The 19,574-nt window shown below is 39.4% G+C and overlaps 1 protein-coding gene across 3 annotated transcripts in view; it reads right to left on the bottom strand.

Moving 5' to 3' along the window:
• CD44 (CD44 molecule (IN blood group)) overlaps positions 1–19,574 on the bottom strand; it is a gene marked incomplete at its 5' end in the record, with an annotated part of 88,529 nt that overhangs the window by 14,157 nt on the left and 54,798 nt on the right. The window contains 7 exons of one of the 3 annotated variants that reach the window (XM_081100437.1): positions 1,937–2,131; positions 2,932–3,021; positions 5,055–5,156; positions 8,067–8,195; positions 15,689–15,829; positions 16,266–16,379; positions 18,956–19,081. The exons of the other annotated variants lie outside the window; for them this stretch is intronic. Coding sequence (XP_080956563.1) covers positions 1,937–2,131; positions 2,932–3,021; positions 5,055–5,156; positions 8,067–8,195; positions 15,689–15,829; positions 16,266–16,379; positions 18,956–19,081 — 897 coding nt within the window. The remainder of the gene's footprint in view (positions 1–1,936; positions 2,132–2,931; positions 3,022–5,054; positions 5,157–8,066; positions 8,196–15,688; positions 15,830–16,265; positions 16,380–18,955; positions 19,082–19,574) is intronic. 3 annotated transcript variants of the gene reach the window in all.

Raw genomic sequence — 19,574 nt, 5'->3', positions numbered from 1 at the left:
TTTAATGACTAAGGGTAGAACCATGTTGAACAAAGAACCAAAGGGTGTGAGGGGTTCTGTCTTGCCAATATTGCCAAGGTTTTTTCTAAGACTATTTTCCTTGAAGCTTGTGTTCAAGTAACCCTTGTGTTTAAGTAATCCTTATTTTATTTACTAACTAGAGGCCCGATGCACAAAATTTGTGCAAGAGTAGGCCTTCCTTCCACTGGCTGCTGGCACCAGCTTCCCTCTGGCACCCAGGACCCGGGCTTCCCTTGCAGCCCCAACTTCGTCCAGAAGGTCATCCGATCTAATCAGCATATTACACTTTTATTATTATAGATGCCACATTCACATAACTTTCATTATTACATATTGTTGTAATTCCATTTCATTATTAATTATTGTTCATTTCATACTGTGCCTAATTTTTATAAATTAAACTTTATCAGTAGTCCCTCCTTATCTCTGGGATGGGCAGCCAAGGAAAAAGGCCACACAAGTGACATTCTGGTTTTCTGTCACCACAGCAGTCATCTGTTTTATATATTGAGTTCTCATAAGATTTATTCTTCTTTGGGGAAGAGAGGGAAAGAACTTATGCTACAAAAACAAACAAACAAACAAAAATTACAGTCATTCCTCCTTATCTACTGGGAATACGTTCTAAGACCCCCAGTGGATGCCTAAAAAGTGTGGATAGTACTGAACCCTATATATGCCATTTTTTTCCTATACATACAAACCTATGATAAAGTTTAATTTATAATTTAGGCACACTAAGAATTTTTACAACAATAATAATGAAATAGAACAATTACAACAATATACTATAATAAAAGTTAAGTGAATTGGCGTTAGGGGGTAGAATAAGGGTGACTTGAACACAAGCACTGCAATGACATGACAGTCTACCTGATTACGGAGATGGCTAGTAAGTGGCTAAAGGGTGGGTAGCATATATAGTGTGGATACACGGGACAAAGCAACGATTCACAGGTGGAGACAGAGCAGGACGGCATGAGATTTCATCAAACTACTATGAATAGCACACAATGTAAAGTGCATGAATTATTTCTGGAATTGTCCACTTGATATTTTCAGACCACAGTTGACCATGGGTAACTGAAGCCACGGAGAGCAAAACCCTGGATCAAAGGGGGACTACTGCATGTTTAAAATCACTAATCTTTAATAGGCCTTCGTGGTAATAAGTACTTGAATAATCAGAAGGAGAGGATTTTAGTTTCTTAGCCAGAGTAGGTATTTTCCAGTTACTTTTTCTACAATGTCAGTTTTTTAACGCAAATGGAGAAACAAACAAAAAAGCAGAAGTAAGGAGGACTGTTTGAGAAAACAAATCTCATTCTGGGTCCATGTCCAACCTAATTGAATGTCATCTTCAGCCCTCTATTTGCCACTACAACAAGAGAGATATGCCTATTCATTAATAGTTGGTTCTATCATAAAATTTTAAGTGTGCATCATAATTAGAGATTTATCCACAAGCCCTTCACTAAAAGTAAAATTCACCAATCCATCACCAATAGGAGGTAATACTTTCAGAGCCAAGGTATTAATATATGGAAATTATTCACATGTTGGGTAAAACCTTACTAAATACGCAGCATATGTTATTAGTTGAATCAAATAAAATAGCTAATATTTAACTTCTTTGACCTACAAAACTATCAATTTCACATGGATCAACTTAATATATCACAAGACCAGAAACAAAGCAAAGAAAGAAATTCTGCCATAACAACCAAGTCACAAGAATAAATAGGTATGACATCAGCAAATGAAAGCATTCTTAATCTCAACTAAGTCTAAGTTTACTTGCACTAGAATGATGACATGATTAAAAACCCTTCCCAAGTCACAAATAAGCCTAATCACAGCTTACACAGAAAACGTCCCCTATAACATGAAAGTATGTGTTGTTTTTCTACATTACCTGGCAAGGGACCATCAACATTAACGTTGGAATCTCCATCAACAGTAACTTCAGTAACTCCAGAGGACTCAGTGTTAGCAGGGGTCACTGGGATGAGGGTTGTGTACTCCTTTGTGTCTGGGGAATGAGGAGTATAACCTCCCACTGAAGTAGCTGAGTCTTCGGGAAGATTTCCACCTCCGCCATCATGCCTATCTGTGTAGAGGTGGAGTCTATGGTGAACCGACATCTGTAAGGCCACCACCCATCGTGTGCTTGTCCTTAAAACATGCAATTACTGCAGAAGCTTCCCACTTGTTATTTGTGAACACAGAGAAAAGATAGTGTGATCTACACTATTGCACAGAATCTATATTTTGCAATTGAGAACACCTGGACATCACTCAACGGAAGAGATTTTGGTGATCGTAATACCTAGAAAAGACATTTGTTGTAACATCTACCTGGGTTGTTAAAGTGAGGATTAAGCCACTACAGTTGTTACCTTGAAGGCAACTCAGGTTCTAGATAATCTTGAGCTCTTACTCAATTGGACCCACCTATAATCAAGTGGAGGAAGAATATCTTTGAATTAAAAGGTAAATATGCTGTCTGTGATTGGAATAGCCAATGCAAGGATTCCCAGGCCTGAGGCTTTATTTTTTCCTTTTCCAGAAGGCACTGCTTCTTAATCACCAAATCCATGGTCCAGAGTATAAATGGCAAAATATTATAATTAATGCGAGGGAAATAGAAAGTAATATAATTCAGATCTTTATACCAATTATAAATCACAAATAAGCAATCTAAATCTAGAATTTAAGAAACCTGACCTTTAAGATTAAGACACATAGTTGCATTTCATGTACAATGGCTTCTAAAAAGTCTTCAAAGCAGAAAAATCAGAGGCCCATCACCAGCACACCTTCTAATCAGAAGTAACAGCACAACAGCCAATGAATGCACCTCCACCAGAGACACTGTGCAAAGACACCCGTAACTGAAGCCATCCTTACTGCTAGATGTTGGAGTGGACGTCATTGGCTGGCCTTTATCTTCTTCCAAGCCTCCATGTGATGTAGAGAAGCTCTGAGTATGACTCTGCTCTGTTTCAATGAGGGATGAATCCAGCATTAAGTTGAAGCCATAAAACAAATCCTGTTATTTTGCTGACAGGATCTAGCTATACATAGTGCTACACAGGCGAGAGCGTAACAATACCAAGGCTTGTGCATAACATTTTCATCTGATTGATAAGAACATACAACAGAATTCTGTTTTACTAGTTGGCTGTTAAGAGCCTTTGTTTGCTTTTCCATATAATCAACACAGATAAGGTGCCAAACATGAAGCCTGAGCCAAAACTATGTCTATCCCAGATCATCCTGACCCAATGGTAACATTGCTTCCAGTCACCAAGGAAAACCAGAGTACACAGACACAGAGGAAGAGTAATGTTTGAATCCCAGTGTTCCCATCAGCAATCAAGAGCACCCAGTTGTGTGTCAAGAAGTGGCATGATCGTAACCACGAAAGAGGAAGAAGTTCATCTAGTATAACTTGCTCCAGTAACTCAGATCAAATGTACAAAAGGAAATACGTTAGTCCCTCCTAAAGAACATTAAATTAAAGTTCCCATGTTACTCCATTATTAGGTTTTTGATCTCATCTGTGGATGAGGATTCTCATCACTATACTGAAACGCCAGGAAACGCTTGCCTGGGCAAACACAGGGCCCTCACTGTAGTCCATGCAATTTGAGGTTGAACCACTGCCCATATGTGAAATCGCTTTGATTGTTTTGAGTTAATTTCTTTTGTGTTCTTCTAAGAAAAGTACTGACCTCTGAGTTACAGGTGCAAGCACCCCAGGAAGCACACCCATAAGCCATGTCCACCACCAAGTAAACATTACAGCCAGAAGAGAAACATTCACCAAATCCCAAACCAAACATCAGAACAAAAGTCAACAGGGACATAAAGTGGGAATACAAGACCCTCGATTGGCGGGACCATTCTTTGGCTTCTCTGCATCCTATTTAATGCTTAACACTGTGCTGGTTACATTATTTTATTTTATTTATCTTTATTGTGGAAAGTATTACAGATGTCTCCCTTTTCCCCCAGTGACTGCACTATTGTCTGCGCCCATGGGTTATGCATATTGTGCTAGTTACATTGTTGACAGTCAACACATGCTTGCTGACTTTTTCCTTTGTCTAAAGGGAACACATAAAGAACTCTGTCCATTATGTGCAGCAAGCAGTGAAATAAGGCCCTCTTAATTCCGGAACTCTTTCATAGTCTGTCAAGAAATTATGAATGACTTTAAGCTGATATCTAGGATAGCCCTGTACATATAATGAAAATTAAAGCTGTTAGAAGTTTAGCATTGCTTCTACCAGATGTTTAGTGATAGGAAGAAGCATTAGAAAATGTTCTCATTTTATATCCGGGCCCTGCCACCTTTGTCAATTGTCAATAATACGCCTTGCCCCTCTTCTATAGGATGATGTGATTTCCCTATTTTCTATGACTGTATGTCCCAAACTTGTCTTTTCACCACCATTAAAACAATCCTATCCCTCTTCTGCTTTGATTGAAGAAAAGATGGGAATCAAAAGAAGGTGGTCAGTGCCCAGTCAGTGTGGCTCAGTGGTTGAGTGTCAACTTATGAACCAGGAGGTCACCCTTCAATTCCCGGTCACGGCACATGCTGGCATTGCAGGCTTGATCCCCAGTAGGGTGTTTTTAACTCACTCTCCCTTTCCCTTGCTCTGAAATCAATTTTAAAATATATATATATTTTAAAAGGGGCTGGTCAGTTAAACCATAGAAAAATCACTGTTCTAGTCGTGGTCTTGGATGACGCTATCATAACTACTTAGGGAAGGAAAATCAAGTTGAATGGAGTCGCACTTTTTTTTTTTAAACATAAAGTCATTGACTTTGGAAAGTACCAAGAATAAAGGAAAAATCACATTTAAAGACCTCCACCAAGAAAATATAGAAGAAATAGAGACTGAGCCACAAAGCACTAAATACACCATTCCACCACCAAGCTCTGGATCTGGGCCAGTGTGAGCAAGAACTGAAGCAGGAACACAAGTCAATAAAGGGCTGAGTGTCGTTATCCTTACGAGTTGTCACTGGAAGAGGTCCTGTCCTGTCCCAGTCTTCTGCCAAATGTGTGTTTGAATCTGCAGAAGGCTGAAGTGTTGTACTATGGCTGGAGTCCATATCTGAAGGAATTAAATCAGTGTTATAGTTGGATTTCCTAAACCACTACCTGCGGGTGGTTTATGATCTAGAGCCAAATTATTCTTATATTCAAACCTGGATAAAAGGAAAGAAAGCACATACTGATTCATGTCTCCAGAATTGGAGTAGATTATGGCTTCTTCAAAAGATCCCAAGAAGTAACTGACTTGCACTGACAGGTTGAGTTCTATGAAAGCTACAATTTTTTACTTATTTTTGCCGAGTCTGAAAGGACTCCAAATGAGCACATGATGGGCCTCTCAAACCTTACAGAAACACACACATAAACCAGTGTGGCTTGTCCCACTCCATACACATTGCCTTTCTTATAGACACATGGGATCTGACACGTGGAGAAAGGACAGTGTGCGCTGGTTCAGGCACCATTCTGTCACACACACACCCTTACTTGGCAAAATAACTTTTTTATCAGCCCTCTTCCCTTCTTTGGTCTCTTCCACTTTATAAAGGGAACATGCAATAAAACATAAACTCATCACCCACTACTACCTAAGTAGAAGCCACAGGAAGTGTTCAGGGGCAAGGAATAAGAAGCCATGGATATCAGTGAATCAGTCATCCTGTCAACACAGATATGTGGTGCCTTTGGAAATTAATATGTACAATGTTGAGCGGTACAGAAATTTCAGTAAAATATTTACAAATGCTTTTTTAATGATGATCACAAATCAATTCTGTTGAAATAACAAGTCCTGAGTGAAGTAAAGGCCAAATAACCTATAAACACCATCACTATTGTTGGCTTTCCGATTCAAAGTCCACCCACACTGCTGCCTCTAGAGAGATTTAATCAGTTCCAGATGACTCCAGAGGGGGGGAAAAATGGAATATCGGGCACCCATACCGACACTGGAGCCCTTACATACAAAAGAAAAGAAAAATCAAGATCTTTGGAGGAAAAAAATCCCAGATTTCAAAAAAGAGGAAAGGCTAGCTAACCCAGATCAAAACCCCACATGGCTATTTTCCCAGAAAGAGTCCTGTCTGTTGATGGTCTCTAGACACTCTTGTTTACCTTCCCTGTTATCAGTACAATCTTTCATGAGGTATCACACTGTTCTATAGTTTGAGCAATGTAATTGTCCTTGTCATGTTCATCAATTTAATGGAGTCTCCTTCTGTTCATCAGTATAGAGACTTAACACTGATTCTGAAGTTATTTCACTGTGGCTTGGTTTTCCATTAGTATTATATCCGAGCCTCCAGCAGCCACATGCATAAACATGTGTGAGGTCTGCATGTGGCACTTCAGCCACTCAACACGATGGCCACAGCCTAGCCATTCCAACTCATCTTCCTTTATGACAAATGGATCAGTTCACTCTAACAAATTCATTTCTTGGCTTTCCTTCCTTTATGCCTCTTCTTACACGAGTTTTCCTACAAAAACTTGCCCTGACTTTCCTTCTCTGACCTTCCAGGGTTTCCCCCCATTTTCCAAAACCAGATCCAATCCACCTTTCTCTGCTGCTCCCTGGCAGGTCCTCTGAATTTCTCTGGTGTTATTGTTGGCAACATTCATTTGACATCTACTACTTGCTCTCTCATACTGTTAGATATATTTTGGTGCTAAATGTTTTCTTTTACTACTTAATTTTAAGTTCCTTAAGAGCATGGACCATGAATTGTACATTGTTGTGGCTCCACAATGCCTTGCACATTAGTCAATATTTAATGCCAATGTTGTTTTTAATCACTAGTAATTTGGCAATATCTGTTCATTAGAATTTGGGAATGACACAGAGTTAGGGGGTTCTAAAGATACGAAACCATAAAAACTGTTAAATTCATTTTGGAGATAACTTTGTTCAATTCACTACCAAGAGACACGGTTATTGTGCTCTCGGAACGCATTTCAATAAAGTTCATGTTATGCATGCCCTTCGTAGCTTGGATCCAGATTACACAACGCTATGAATAATAATTCACAGCCCCATATTGGTTTTTTGATTTATCTCCTTTTTTGGAATGTTACATTTCTGTGACCAAGGCATTTTGTTAAATAACAAAACAAAACTTGAGTAACTCTTCATGGGTACAATAAGGAACATGGTTCTTTAAGTTAGTGAAGCCTGAGAAAAGGGCATCATCTGCTACCAACTCTTGCAGATTCCCTAGGGGAAAATGTCACCTGTTCTGATAAAGGAAGACTTCTTTTTAAATATAAAAGCTGGTCAAATAAAATCACAACCCTCCATTCCTACAGAACTATAACCAGTATCTTTTTTATTCTCTCCCTCTCTCATTTAATTCTGTTTTTTAATTGCTTATAGGTAAAGAAAATTGATGTTTAAGAAAACAGAGATTTCATCCTGTGTCCATTTATGAAATTCACAAACATTTATCGAGCGCCAAGAGTGGTCTAAATCTTAGGTCCCAGAGTGTCATATTTATCTCTAAATGTGGTAAGAGTAAACAATAAAATGTTCTGAGCTTTTTCATTTTTTCTTCAGAAGGAGCACTCATCAATTTTTTTACCTCTGAGATTTCTCTACCAGAGACAAGTTATATCTTTGAGTCTACAGTGGAAATAGTCCCTGAATCCATCACTTTACTCTTTTAAAAGCCCTGCACTTAGGAGTAAATGAAAAAGGACTCTTGAGACTGCTCCCTCTTCAGAGAAAATGACTTTCACTCCTATCATTTTAGGACCAATTCTCCTTTAACTCTCCTGCCAAATTCTTCACTCTCAGCTCAGCACTTCAAATTCAGATAAATGGGCATATCACTTCTACAAAGGAAGCAAATTTTTGAAGAAACTTCAATTTCCTTCTTAGGAAAGTAGAGTGGTCTAAAACCAAGGGCTTACTTCTAGGAAAATAGCCATTTGTAGGCTTTGCCAAAACATAATATAAAAAGGTTCAGATTACCCATTCTGCTTTCTGTTTGATGACCTCGTCCCATTGGATGTGAAAGTGGGTCCAAAAAATAAGTCCAGGAACTGTCCTCGTCACTCGGTGTTGTCGTTCTCTGATTTGGATGGGTGTCGTGGGCTGAGACTGGTGTGACCATGCAGTTCAAGCAATTGTCAAAGTGTTAGTTGACATCTGACCAGGGATACACTGATTTTTTTTAAAAATGTACTTTTTTAAATCTGAATAAGACAATGAAAACATCTCCCTGGTATCGAGGAAGTTGCATAAACACAGAATGTTTTAACAGGTATAGTTCATTCATGCTCCTTTTCTTAGCAAGCAGCATGTGAACTGAAGGAGACAAAAGCATTAATGACTTCTCCAGTGGACAGGAGATGAGTTACAGACATCAAGTGAAGATGCAAAAGTAGTTCTTGACCCATACCAGGTCGCCACCATCCCCCAAAGGAGGAAGTATAAGAGTCCAAGCACATGATGTCATTCCAAGACAACCACATCCTAGTGAAATGCACATTAGGATGGTAGTGAGTTAGAGAAGGAATCAGGTAACAGCTTCTCAGGAGATAAACATAAAAATAAGTGCCATTATCTCAAAAGCATGAATGAAATCCATTAGAAGCATTACATTTTTTTTTTTTTAATTTAGAAGCGTTACCTTTTAACAATGAGATTTATGGCATAAATGACATGTAAGAATTGTAGCACATGCTTTTGCTTCATCCTGTGCCAATGAAGAAGTATAGGTAGGAAAGATTACAACAGTAGCCCCTTAGCAACAACCAACCACACCACAAAGCCAGTCACTGAATCCGTTGCTCTGCCAGGAATGCATTCAGGAGTTGCCACACAGGAAGTACATTATGCATTATATTCCATATCGCATCGCCAATGGAAACATGGGGATATCGCTCACTGACACCAAGTGAGAATATCATTCTTAAAAGGAACTCACGTTCTTTTATAAGGCAGGGTGTATTTCAATGTTTCTGTGATGCACACAAAAGAATCATGCATAGGAGCTTGCAGAGTCAAGTTATCAGGCCTCACTTAGACATGGTGACAAGACTTGAGTCCAATTTGCACAATCCCACAATTCAAGAATAGAGAATGTATTTGTTTTATAAATCTAGGGGGGGATAACTTGTATAATCAAGGAGAAATCTCCAAACAGACATGGCAAAAGGGCCAAATGACATCAGACAGGTATTTTTATCTCTGGCTTCATTTCTTCAAACATTGGGGTTCTGACCATATGTTTCTTCATAAGCCCAGAATTTTATAGAACCATATGTAAAGTGTGGACCCATATCATAGCGTAGATTCATTTATAAAACCAAAGGGAGTATTTTATAAGATCAAAGTCTCTGCTACAACCTTACCAGGGAATGCCCCAAACTAGATCTGAAAATGCCATACACAAGGGCATATTGTCTGTGTCTCCTTTATGGGGATTTGTTACAAGCATTTAAGGGATGGCTCTGTGTTGACCGTACCATAACTTATTAAGGAAGCTTAACATCTTGTGACAATTCCTTCAAAATCTTATTTGTTCAATGTTCTCAATGTTCAACATGTAACCCAAGAGGAAGTTTCCACCCAAGCTTACTTGTTAAACCATCCATTACCAGCTGTCCCTGCTGTTGAATAAGAGTTCTTTGGGCGTTTGGAGAGATTCCCCATGCCCTCCATTTGCAAACCACTGCTCTTTCTGGGTAGATATTTCTGCTGTTGCACTACTAGGGTCTGCCTGGGCTGTGTGAAGACTTTCAACTGTGAGCCATTATTGTTCAATTTCCTCACCAACAGATATCTTTCTACTTTACATATACACGTGGGATAGAAGGCAGAAAAGAAAAGCAGGAGAGAAAGGGAGAGGGAGAGGGAGAGGAAGAGGGAGAGGGAGAGGGGGAGAGAGAGAAAGAGAGAGAGAGAGAGAGAGAGAGAGAGAGAGAGAGAGAGAGAGAGAAGAGAGATATCACTGGTAGTCCAAAAGGGATATTAGAAATCAAATGGCTCAATCTTTTAATTTTTCAGATGGGAAAACTAGGGCCCAAAGAAGATTTGATTTGCTCAAAGTCATATAGCCAGATTGGCACAGTCAGAACTATACCATGGATTATAAATTCCACTATTCTTATTTTACTAGAGTTTATGACTTCATAGATCTTGTCTGAGAGAATTGCTCAGATCATTCAAATCTTTGCGCCAGTGACTTTATTACAAGGAATATCTATATCTATATCTATATCTATCTATATAAAAGGCTAATTAATCAAAGTATCCCCTCAGAGTTCGACTGGGAGACCAGGAGTTCAATCACTCACTATGATGTATGCTGACCACCATGGGGTGGCGCAGAATGAAGGAAGGCTCCGGCCAGCAGCCAGAAGGCCCTGATTGGCCCTGACCCTACCTGTGCATGAATTTCGTGCACCGGGCCTCTAGTATTAACAATAAATGACAAAAGAGCCCAGTAGGAGGCCTTCTGAAATGGTGGTCATGTGACCCATCATCACATGCACTGGAAATGCACCAGCAGTGGATTTGCCCAACATGGAGGATGCTGGGAATGACTGGGATTCTCCTCCACTGGCACATTGTGAGGTTATACCTATGTGGCATCTAAAATTGCCACACTTTCAGCAAAACTAAATTTTCTAACAAAAATTTACTTTCTAACAAAATCTATTCAATGGAAGAAAATTATTCTCGCTAGTTTGGCATTATATACACAATAGGAATGTGTGACAGGTTTAAAATTTCAACCTTTGTTTTGTAATTGTCCAGTTTTAAAAGGACAAAATGAATAGAATGAAATTATATCAGGATGCCAACAGGGAAATTAGAAAGGCACTTACATTTTCTTCTAAGGCAACTAATAGCAAATTTTTAATTCTCAAGAAAAAGAGGGAGAGAACCAAGATGGCGGCATAGGTTAACGCCGGAGTTTGCTGCTTTGAACAACTACTTCAAAAGTGAAACTAAAAGACAGAACGGACATCACCCAAAACCACTGGAACGCTGGCTGAATGGAAGTCCTACAACTAGGAGGAAAGAGAAACGCATACGGACACTCAGAGGAGGCGCAGTGCTGAAGTCAAATTCTGAGGTGCGGAGTGGGCGCGCGGAGCGGGCTGGCGGTGGAGGGCGCGGTTGGCGTTTTCAATCGGGAGGGAGTCGCAGACTCTGAGCTCCAGATCCGGGCGAGTCTTTAGGGACCCAGACTCAAACGGGAGAAGCGGGACTGCCTGGCTTCGGTCAGGTCAGAGCGAGTGCAGCTTTCTCTCCGAGCTTTGCAGCGGGTGCTGGGACTCAGAGAGGCAGAGCCCCTGGGGACAGGACTGAGAGCCGCCATCACTGCTCTCTCCGGCCCACCCTGTTGATCCTGTGCGACCCGCCCTGCCCAAGCCCTGCACAGAGGCATTTGCCGGATAGCCTCAGGCAAACGCCAGATTAGCACCTCCCTAGAGGACAGAAGTTCTCTCACTGCCGACACAGCTGATTCTCATAGCCACTTGGCCTGGAGGTCAAACCCTCCCTGGAATTAGCTACAAGATTTAACTATAAGACTGCGCACAAAGACCACTAGGGGGTGCACCAAGGAAGCATAACAAAATGCGGAGACAAAGAAACAGGACAAAATTGTCAATGGAAGATCTAGAGTTCAGAACCACACTTTTAAGGTCTCTCAAGAACTGTTTAGAAGCCGCCGATAAACTTAATGAGATCTACAAGAAAACTAATGAGACCCTCGATGTTATATTGGGGAATCAACTAGAAATTAAGCATACACTGACTGAAATAAAGAATATTATACAGACTCCCGACAGCAGAACAGAGGAGCGCAAGAATCAAGTCAATGATTTGAAATGCGAGGAAGCAAAAAACACCCAACCGGAAAAGCAAAATGAAAAAAGAATCCAAAAATGCGAGGATAGTGTAAGGAGCCTCTGGGACAGCTTCAGGCGTACCAACATCAGAATTATAGGGGTGCCAGAAGATGAGAGAGAGCAAGATATTAAAAACCTATTTGAAGAAATAATGACAGAAAACTTCCCTCACCTGGTGAAAGAAATGGACTTACAGGTCCAAGAAGCGCGGAGAACCCCAAACAAAAGGAATCCAAAGAGGACCACACCAAGACACATCATAATTAAAATGCCAAGAGCAAAAGATAAAGAGAGAATCTTAAAAACAGCAAGAGAAAGAAACTCAGTTACCTACAAGGGAATACCCATACGACTGTCAGCTGATTTCTCAACAGAAACTTTGCAGGCCAGAAGGGAGTGGCAAGAAATATTCAAAGTGATGAATACCAAGAACCTACAACCAAGATTACTTTATCCAGCAAAGCTATCATTCAGAATTGAAGGTCAGATAAAGAGCTTCACAGATAAGGAAAAGCTAAAGGAGTTCATCACCACCAAATCAGGATTATATGAAATGCTGAAAGGTATCCTTTAAGAAGAGGAAGAGGAAGAAAAAGGTAAAGATACAAATTATGAACAACAAATATGCATCTATCAACAAGTGAATCTAAGAATCAAGTGAATAAATAATCCGATGAACAGAATGAACTGGTGATTATAATAGAATGAGGGACATAGAAAGGGAATGGACTGACTATTCTTGGGGGGGAAAGGGGTGTCGGAGATGCGGGAAGATACTGGACAAAAATCGTGCACCTATGGATGAGGACAGTGGGTGGGGAGTGAGGGCGGAGGGTGGGGCGGGAACTGGGAGGAGGGGAGTTATGGGGGGAAAAAAGAGGAACAAATGTAATAATCTGAACAATAAAGATTTAATTTAAAAAAAATAAAATAAAATAAAAAATCAAAAAAAAAAAAAAAAAAAAAGAAAAAGAGAGTTTATAAACTGGCCAAGTTGAAGCACACTTTGCAATTTGTAGAACTGATTGAATTTCAATATTTTAGAAAATATGTGTAATTTTATAGTAGCAAAAATATTTTAAAAATAAAACTTATTGCCCTAGCCAGTTTGGCTCAGTGGATAGAACATCAGCCTGCAGATCAAAGGGTCCCAGGTTTGACGCCAGTCAAGGGCATGTACCTTGGTTGCAGGCTTTTCTCAGCCTGGGCCCTGCTCTGGACGTATGCAAGAGGCAACCAGTTGATGTGCTTCTCTCACATCAATGTTTCTCTCTGTCTTTCCCTCTCTCTAAAAATCAATGGAAAAATATCCTTGGGTGAAGATTAACAAAAAAATAAAAATAAAACTTATTGCCCAGCCCTGTGGCTCAGTGGTTGAGAATCAACCTATGAACCAGGAGGTGATGGTGTGATTCCTGATCAGGGCACATGCTGGGGTTGTAGGTTTGATCCCTAGTTGGGAATGTGCAGGAGGCTGCCAATCAATGATTCTCTCTCATCATTGATCTCTCTCTCTCTCTCTCTCTCTCCACCTTTACCTTCCTCTCTGCAATCAATAGAAATATATTTTAAAATAAATAAATAAATAAATAAATAAATAAATAAATAAATAAATAAATCTTATTGTCTTCATTCTACCCTAGCACTGGGGTTCACTTGTTATCAGTTGGGAGGGAAAAAGACCTCAAAATCTTAAGTTTTATTTCCACTGACTAAATCACTGCCTCCTGACAAGTAATGAAGTTAGGAAAACCACTGAGTGCAATTATAAACAAGAAAATTTTACCCAAACATAATCTGTCGATTCAAAGTTTTTAAATGCATGCACACATGAGCATATACTACACACACACACACACACACACACACACACTACTCTATATGTCTTCTATCATTATCTTTATAAACAAAATGATCCTTTAAATACCCAGTAACACTACTGTTGTTTTCAACATAGGGGTTAACCGAGTAGGATTTCCACTGTAAAATATGAAGGTTGACTCTCTTCTAGGTGTAATGTTCTTATTCAATCAGACTTTTTACATTTATTTAACTATATGCAAATTCTTAGAACAAGAATAAATTAAATGTTTGGATCTTTGCATAATTTTTCCAATTTTTAAATAATGACATCCTTACTTCATATTTGAGTTTTGTACTATAATCAAAAAGAGGGTCATTTCTGTATAGCACTCAAGGGCTTTATCGGTTTTCCCCAGGGCCTTTTCTTAGACCTGTGACATAGCCACATAATTCTTTGAAATGTCTATTGTGCTGTAATATTCCCTTGATAAAGTCTAGAGGTCACCACCAGAAACTCTTTGTTTTGCAAGGTGCTGATAAAAGAATTGCTGAGGCTGGTGCTGCTTTCCCTCTGGGAGGTTCTGTTGTGTCTGGTTTTTCAACTACCCTTCAGTAATGATACTCCCTCACCCCCCACCACCACCTTTTGACAATAGGCTCATGAATTCCAAGCTTTTTAAGTAGCTTTCTGCTTTTTAAGTACAAATTGTCTAAAGTAATCTCTAAAATATAGTATTGGGTCCCAAAGAGGACTGGTACAGAATCCCATCCCGTTTTTTGTTTATTTATTCTTGCATGTGGTTTTTTTTTCATCTGTAATTATTTATTTTTTTGACAGAATCCCATTCTGAAGAGTCGACTTCTTGTTTCCTTCTTCTATCAGAAAACTCTGTTCTTAACTCACTCTGTAATCCTCATGCATTTAGCAAATCTATCAGGTAAGTAGTGAGGTGTAGGCGTGTTAGATGTATTCAGTGCAATATCCAGGACTTATTAACCTATGTCTTAGCTGATGTCTGAGGAACATCCCTCAAACCATGGATTCTCAAACCCCTTTGGCTTCTCCCTTTGGATTCTAAGTGGATGTTTCTTACATTTTTGCTTTAGGAATATCCAAGGCTATGAGAATGATGGTTGAGGCATAGTTTTAAAAATGCTACAAGCTGTTATCCTAAATTAAAGCTTCTTTTATTCCAAACATGTTAGGCATCTCTCCAAGAAACAGATGAAAGAAGAATATATACTTCCTACTTTTTTTGTCCTTTCCTCATCGTCTAGTAGTGAGTGAGACTTGAGAGTGTTTTAGAAAACCTGAGATATTTGCACGTAAGTAGAATTAATAGCAGAAAATACGTCCCCAAGTTACCCTGGGCTTAAAGACAGAGAAAGAACAGGCATAGTTTTCACATATAGACCATCTGAGCTATTAACTCTCCTCCAAGGAGTACAGGGATGCCTTTCTATAATGCAGCGAGGAAGAGAATGTGAAGAAGACACTGCATTCGTAAGAGACTTCATAGAAAATAGGATTCCAAAGATCATGGCACCAGTCAAGCTTTCTTTCAAGGCACCACCACTAAGCACCAACAGAATACACTCTTCACTATACATTTTCATAAACACATACAAGTCACCCAACCGGAACCTCTATGAATCTTTGACACAAAAATCTCATCTCAGATATTTTTCATGTTTCACTTTTTAAGTATGTTGTCTTTTTGGGCAACCTGGCAAGTTAGCATTTTTCTTCCAATGTCTAAAACTGGTGTGCAGATTTGACAGCTCTTCATGCTCTGGGGATTTAAAAAAATGTACTGTGTGGAAATAGAAGATGTGGCCATGTCTAAAAATAGTCTTCCCTATTCTGTGGAGTGACTTCACTGGCTCATCTCACCCAGAACTGCTGACCACCATCCTTCTTACTTGTGCTTGTAGAATGCTGGGTCGCCTCTTCGTCATGATGCTCATGATGAGTGAGAGGAGACTGTGCCTCCTGGGTCCAGTTTTCTCCATAATCACTGGTGCCACTTCTGTCCACATCTGTTGTGATGATGTTTATATACACTGTAAATTTTTATCAACCAAATTGATGGTTCTGTTCTTCCATTAAAGTACATGATATTTAAGAGTTCAATGCCTGAGCATCTACTATCAATACTTCTGAGTGACTTCACTAATCTCTCGCAAGGAAAGAAACCATTGGGCACGGAATTTCTTAATGATGACTTCTTATTCCACCATAACCACTTTCTCAAGGGCAACACCATAAACCATTTTAATGTATTCATTCTTACAATGGAGCAACATAAAATATCTTGTGCCCAGATGGTATGATTGATAAATGACCTCTAAGTTGAATTGAGTATCGTCATGAAAGTTCTCTAAGAATTTGTGATGAGATATTAACTAAATTTCTCACTGTGTCCTGTCAATTGACCTTTGCAGCATCATAGACTTTGAGGGAGAAAATATCTTTAATTAAGAACGCATATCCCATTACCAGTCATCCTTGTGGTTGTCTGAAGTGATACTTCTGGGTTTAGAAAGCCTGGGCTCCACTGGCTCCCATTCCGGTTCTGGGTTGAGTGGTCAGAAGCCCGTGGTGTGGCTGAAACTGTGGCAATGATGATGAAGTTATTAGGAAAATGGTATTTCTTGAGCCTTCACCACCTGTTTTGCACTTTCCCCCCTTCTTTGGTCTGTCCAGTGAATCATCTATACCAGTTTGTATAGATGGTTGAGTGGAAATGGAAGGAAAGCAGAGAGTGCCTTCGGCTTGGTCCAGCCATATTGTTAAGCATCTCAGTGTCCTTTGCATTCTGTCAGAGAATACTTTGGGGCCAGAACATGAGATCTTCTGGAGAAAGCAGCCAAAGAAGCTGCAGCAGGAAAAAGAAAGCTTTGGAAACACCAGCCCTCCACCGAGGATAACCAAAGACCGGCAGAGCGTTGCCCATCCATGCAGTCGGTAATGTCCCTTTGCATTTGAAAGCCCAAGGCATTTGTATCACTGGCAAGCGCATTACATATAGATCCTCAGGATGAAGGGGTAGGTACCTGGAAGTTATGCCATGATGATCACTTTATTTCATTTCTAGTTTTGGTGGAGAAAGAAATACTCTGGGCATCCGGAACTTTCCTATAGGTGATTCTAAGAAAGATTATCTACCCATAACAGCCACATGATTTAGCTATACACTTCTGAATATTTATCAAACACCTATGATATGCTCATCAAATACAAAGCATTTAACCAGCAAGCCATTCACAGCCATTGGTGGGGGAGTGGGGGAAGGAGACGACGGGGGGGAGCAGAGAACAAGATGAATAGATTCAGTAGGAAAACACCAAAAGGAACCAACTACCACCATCACAGCAGCTCCGTAGGGGGAAAAAAAAGGAAAGAAAAAGTCATATATCCACCAGTGCTCTGATACTGTCACCAAATGATAGGGCTAGAATAGGAGACACATCCAACAGAAGGATTATAACAAAATCAGAATCAATGTCTTTTGTGAAAAGGTTATTGGCAAATCCATCCTGTTCTTTCAAACTTTATATTGATACCCAAATAATACAAAACTCTTTTCAGAACTATACTACTATCATCTCTATTTCACAAGTTAAGAAAATCAGGTTTAGTATCATTGACCACATTCGCAATACGTATGGAAGAAGTGGCAGTTTTCACACCCTTACAGAAGAGAGAGGCATCCTGTTGAATTATGTGCACAGGTGCCAAGCAGAAAATTGAAATGAAATTGGAAAATATACCACAAAGATGAAAAATATCAAGGGAAGTTTTCCTCTGCGGTGTGATCATACAATTTATCTTTAGGTCCATCTGCTTGGATTGCCACCCAAAAAGTGTTTAGTTTCTCATGTTTCAAGACCACCTCTTTGTTGGTGGCCCCACCTGGAAGATGGGGCCACATCCTAACTCAGGAGAAAGGGTAATAATAAAGCTCCAGTGGTTTTGGTTATTTGGCTTTCTTCCTGAAGATACTAGAAAGAGTTTCCTTGTCTCATAGACTAACCTCTGCAGAGGTGTCCAGGCTAAGGAGTATACCATAATGCATTTAGTTTATCTCAAGTTTTTGTTCTAACAATGCAATATTTTTAGATGCTTTTAAGGCCTAAGCTATTTGGGGGGGGGGGGGGGGGGAATCTCTCCCTCCCTGAGTGCTGTCCATTTGGAGATGATACTCTCAGATTAGAATGGACAGAACCCAAAACAGCTCATGTGGCACCCTAAATGGACACCTTCTCTAAGGAAAAGCAGAGCTGTTAGGAAATCTGGTCCAGGATTCTCATGTCTGTTCGGCAATATCCTAGATCATTACAGGTCCGAATAGAAAACTCAGTCCTCTGACAGAATATTAGACCAATCATTGTATTTTTAAAGGACATTTTTCAGCTCAATTCCATCTCTTTTCTCAAAAAGTTTTATAGTTGTCACAAAGTTGAATAGTATTATGCAGTGGTTTCACTACTTGTTCTTAATAATTGGCACTGTTTTGTTAAAGCTCAGTTGACATTTGTCCTTTGCTTCAACGTCTTTCTGTTATATTGGTGCCCAATTTGTTTGTTAAAGCTTTGGATTTATTCCCTTGACCTCAACCAGGTTTTGATTAACTAAGACAATTCTTGAGTTCTAGTTCCCATTGTTTAAGCCTTTCTAGGTCTTTCTAAGTCTTTAATTTAGGATCATCTACAACTTTGATTTACTATCCTTCCAATCACATTCTCAAGTCCATTGCTTCAACAGACCATAAGTTCCTTGAAGGCAAGAGCTCTGGCTTTTTTCATATTTGTGTTACCAGCACCTAGCACAGTGACTACACAATGAATATTCATTGTAATATTTTACTGTGCCATTTTCTGACAAAGTTCAATAGTTCAAAAAAAAAAATCTGTAGCATCAGACCACATAAATAAACCAGGAAGAACATGAGGCACTAGGAATTTTATAAAACATGTTTTTCCCATTTCTCCTCCAAATACAGTTTGGCTTCCATTAAAAAATCTATTTCTTCCTTTAAAATCTCATCAAGGTATAAGCAAGGTGTGGTCAGAGGCTTATGCTCATTGTTCATATTAACTGTTTCCCAAAAGAGATACTATTGGGTATCACTCAGATTAATTGGTAAGCCTTGCATAAATGGTTCTACTGTAATTGATTATCCTTACTGGTGCTGGAGATAAAATCTTCATCATCATCAATGCCTGATCCAGAATGAATGGGGTGTTTGTCTCTTTCATCTTCATTTTCTTCAGTTGGCTTCCAGCCTGCTGAGATGGTATTTGAATCCGTACCTGTTGTGGTGATTTGCATTAGTAGCTGAGCTGGATCCTAAGTAACCCACTTGACAAAGGAAGAAAATCAGGCACAGAATGTACGATGGAATTCCCAAGATTATAAGAAGAAAGTGAAACATTTGGCGTGTATACCCCTAAATTATCATATCTTGGTCTCTGAAGCGAAACTATAGATCTAAAAACAATTTTCTATTATCTTTACAACTGGACATTCTCTTGAAGAAGTTAAAGAATAAATATAGACACAACCCAACCAAAGAAGTAAAAGAAATGAAAGGCCAATAAACACTCCCTCGGGCTTATAGAGACACTTATTAACTTATGAAGCCCATGCCATTAAAGCCAGGACTCCCAGAAGAGAATGGAAACATTTCACATGTGCCTATTTGCTTTGTCAAGCTACTTTCAAAAACCCTAGGACTCTAAATACATCAGTCTTTTCTAAAATCCCATAGTTGTATTCACAATTTGCTAATTCATTTTTATCTTC

This window comes from Myotis nattereri (assembly GCF_964212035.1).
Source record: "Myotis nattereri genome assembly, chromosome: 9".
Taxonomy (NCBI): domain Eukaryota; kingdom Metazoa; phylum Chordata; class Mammalia; order Chiroptera; family Vespertilionidae; genus Myotis; species Myotis nattereri.
The sequence above is the reverse complement of the archived record's forward strand: the minus strand, read 5'-3'. Positions and strand labels throughout refer to the sequence as shown.